At 42.4% G+C, this 4,149-nt stretch overlaps 1 protein-coding gene across 1 annotated transcript in view; it reads left to right on the plus strand.

Moving 5' to 3' along the window:
• The window catches only part of LOC142251065 (cytochrome P450 2A4-like), a 38,338-nt gene extending 34,427 nt beyond the window's left edge, over nt 1–3,911 (plus strand). The window contains exon 9 of the mRNA XM_075323567.1: nt 546–3,911. Within this exon, the coding sequence (XP_075179682.1) occupies nt 546–730 (185 nt within the window). The 3' untranslated portion in view covers nt 731–3,911. The remainder of the gene's footprint in view (nt 1–545) is intronic.
• Nucleotides 3,912–4,149: the final 238 nt, after the last annotated feature.

Below are 4,149 nucleotides of genomic sequence, written 5' to 3' on the forward strand. Positions count from 1 at the left end.
TTAAGGGGGTATTCTAAAGTTTGAAGGCTATCCCTTGTCTGTGTGATAGTCCACTTTGAAAGAGACAGGCAGGCAGTCCCAATACTGCGGTGCACGTATCGCTGGATGGCCTCCACAATTCAAATAAATCACAAGGATCGGCACTCGTAGATTTCTCTTTTCATCCTCCTCTTCCTTATTTGAAATCATAGTGCAAATACACCATAAATGTGACGCGTTTCGGTCAAAAGGATAACATGACCTTTCTCTGAGGCTGAGTTTGAGAAAGATCATGTTATCCTTTTGACCGAAACGCGTCCCTTTTATGGTGTATTTGCACTATGATTTAAAATAAAGAAGAGGAGGATGAAAAGAGAAATCTATGAGTGCCAATACTTGTTATTTGTCTGTGTAATGGGAATAACATTCCAACTGGTGGTCTTTGGTCATCCCAAGAACTGGAGCTCTTCAGAATGAAGTTCTGGTGGATGTTGTCCACTACTGTTCCATTTATTCTAATGGGAGTACCTAAGCTTGACTTCTTGTGCCCTCTTGTGATTTCTCAGGCAAACGCATGTGTATGGGAGAAGGCCTGGCTCGCATGGAGCTCTTCCTCTTTCTGACCTCCATACTGCAGAAATTCACCTTGGAACCCACCGTAGACAGAAAGACCCTGAGTATAAGACCCGAGCCCAACACCAATGCTTCAAGACCCCATTCATACCAGATGAAGGTCGTCCCTCGTTTCTGAGCTGAAGATGAACTTCTTGCACAAAGGAAAGTCAGAACTTAAAAAATAATAAAGCTGCATTAATGTTGGAATGAAATCAACTGATAAAGCAATACAGAGACTTATTTGTACAAAAAAAAATCATTTTTTTATTGTATTTTTAGTACTGTCTTACCACAATGGTAGTGAACACAATAGAAAATCCATTACCACATTTGTTATCATTTTAGGTTATTGACAATATTGGACTCTGACACGTTCCAATATTTTACGGTATGCGGTACACCATTTGTAAAAAAAAAAAAAAAAAGAGGATCACATAACCCTTTTAACAAATTATCTTATCGTAAAACCCTTTGCAAAGCTACAATTTGTTTAAAAACAAACAAACAAAAAAAGTACTTTACTCCCCCTTCCCCGGTCCAGCGCTGAGTCTCAGTACCTCTGGCACTGTCCCCAGTGCTTGTTATTGTCTGCATTGCTGACATCATGTTGACCACACTGCAGCCAATCAGTGAACAGCCACTTGGGCAGAGTCACTGAGCTCACTGATTGGCTGCAACATGGTCAACATGATGTCAGCAATGTAAACAATAACAGACTTTAAGAATGGTAGCGAAAATGCAACGCTGGACCTGGGGAGGGTGAGTAAAACCCAGCTAATTTATGCAAAAGAAACTGCAGCTTTGTAATGAGGTTTCCAGAGAGCAGGGAACCCCTGTAATGTAATCAGTATAGTCCATTTCACAGGGCTAGAACAAAGAGTTGGTACTGGTAGAACTAAATGTATAGAAGGAAAGGGGTAAATCATGATGAGCTTTCACCTGAATATTTAGGCAGATGAAAATGTTCTTATCTTGTCAACAAAATAGGCAGGTGTCCCTTTCGGACCATAATAATTATTCAGAAACATGAATTTAGAAAAATGCCTACTTCCTACAGTGAGACATGATGGTGGCAGTGTCATTTTCTAGGGCTGTATGAGCTGCAGGTGTCAGGGAGCTACATTTCATTGATGTTATCATGAATTCAAAGATGTACTGCTCTTGCTCGATAATGAAGGAGAAGATCTTCCCATCACTCTGGGCTCTTGGTAGACGTGCACTTTTCCAACATGATGATAATTGGAATGTAGTTCTATCAGTGGTTGCTCTAAAATGGCTACCACGGACAAGCTTATTAGCACAAGCCACTCTGCTTACCAGATCCCAGGGAGTGCCCAAGCCTTCGAACTTTAACCCTTGTACAGGGTTCAAGAGCTGGGGCCACTGAATAAGCTGCTGTACGCTGGTGCTGGATGGCACGAGTCAGGTAGCCGAGTCAAAGCCAAGAAGGCAGAAAAGGTGCAAAATAACAGGCAGAATGTGCATCAGAATACAAGCCGGGGTCAAACAGGAATACACTAATACTAAGCAGGGGCAGAAACTAGAGACCTCAACCAGGGAAGCACAAGCTATATCTATCAGCTTCCAGCAGTAACGCTGGAGTCACAGTTGCATGTAACTTGCACATGCATCGGATCACATCACCCAGACCGGCCACCCCCACCACTGACAGGAGTGGCTCAGCAGCTGACCTGCTCCTGTCCAGAGAGTAGCTGGCCGTGCCGGGCAATGCGATCCATTCCACATGTGAGTTGCACACATTTGTGACTCCAGCCTTACTGCTGTGAGCTTTAGTATGGTGTGGTGCTTTCTAGTTGACTAAAGCAAGAAGCTGATACCTCCAGATGATCAGCACACACACCCGTACGGTCAGACTGCACAGCTTTGCAGATCCCAGCCACCCTATGCTTAGTGCATGAACAGAGCCTGTGCCATCCAGAGCTTCTGGTTTCCCACATCTCTTCTATCATCAGCACCACACGCAGAGTGAATACCGCGAAGCGGCGCCTGGCGAAAAAAGAGATATCACAGTATAAGGCTCTGATGGAGATATGACAAAAATGATCCAAAGGACACATCTGTTGCCTCCTGAAGAAGAACAGGGTGAAAGTGATTCAGTGACCAAGTGTCTCCTGATCTGAGCCCAACAAAACACCTATGGGGAGTTCTGAAGAGACAAGTTGTCATCACTTTTCATCCACCACCCAAGCTCTAAAAGAGGTCGCTCTTGAAAAATGAAAAAAAGACAGAGGCTGCAATATGTCGCCAACTTGTTCATTCCAGGCCTAGGCTTGGTGCGCTCCTTAATAATCATGGTCAAACAAAAGTCTAGATGTAGTAGTTTTCAATGTGAGTTGTGTTAATTTTTCCATCGGCTAATTTGAGTAATGAAAGTTAAATTATTGCCCTTACTTTCATGTTATGGTTTAATAGATGTTCTCTGAAACCCAGTCTTGTCAAAATATTGGAAATTGTTCTTGTCTTCAGTGAGATATTGATTAAAATCTTACTTTTCAAAGAGGATCCTTCTCCCATTTCACACAATCAACAGAGCGAGAGATGGATGAACAATCCAAAGATCCTTCATTCCAAGCAAAATGACATGGTCCATAAAATAATCCACTATACAGAGGGTAAGATAGTTCAGGAACACGGATACAGTCCAGTAAGTGATAAATGTCCAAGTCTCTCTGGGGAGCCTCAGCTTCTCCCACAGAGGATGAATCTTCCTGCTTCTCTCTTGAAGTTCTCAGACTGACTGAATAATTTCCCAGGTAAGCAGAGAGTTTGGTGGATCCCAGAAGCCCCTCCCCCAGACTTAGGGACAAAAGCCCGGCAGGGGGTGATTAACCTAACTTAACAGGACAATGTACACAGAATGGACAGAGCACCACGTCTAAAATACGAATCTACACAAAATTATACACAACCTACCATATTCCACCATCACAAGGGTGTACTAATTTATACTGAACCTGTATATACCACTCAACATTGAAATTGTAGAAAAAAGAAGGAAAAGTTTTTTAATTATGTAAATCACAGACTGGATAGACATGTTAATAATATGCAAATGAAGAAAAAAAGGAAGCAACATTTCCAAAGCGTTTCTATTTATTCAGTATGAGTATGAGCGCCGCGTGCAGAGATGTTGTTTCCTCTTTTTCATCATTTGCAGAAACATGAATTTAGAAAAATGCCTACTTCCTACGGTGAGACATGATGGTGGCAGTGTTATTTTCAGAATTCCTCAGGAAAGCAGATGTTTTCCTTGATCTTCGGATCATCAGCGGAATGCTGCGGAATGTTTACATAATAAAGGCTCTTCACTCTCTTTCGCCTCTTCTGCTGATTACCATTAATGTGCTGTTTTCTGTTCCACACTGTAAATCCAGGCTACCATAGTACTCATGTTTTGTTTGCGAAAAATGTCTATATTTTGGAAGGATTCTAAGAATTCAGCAAATCTGTACAGTAGCCACAAAGCAGAGAAGGAGGGGGATAGAGCTGCAGCTTCCACCATGGGAGAGTCTGCTATGAGAGGGGTGGGAGTAG

This window comes from Anomaloglossus baeobatrachus, chromosome 9 (assembly GCF_048569485.1).
Source record: "Anomaloglossus baeobatrachus isolate aAnoBae1 chromosome 9, aAnoBae1.hap1, whole genome shotgun sequence".
Lineage (NCBI taxonomy): Eukaryota > Metazoa > Chordata > Amphibia > Anura > Aromobatidae > Anomaloglossus > Anomaloglossus baeobatrachus.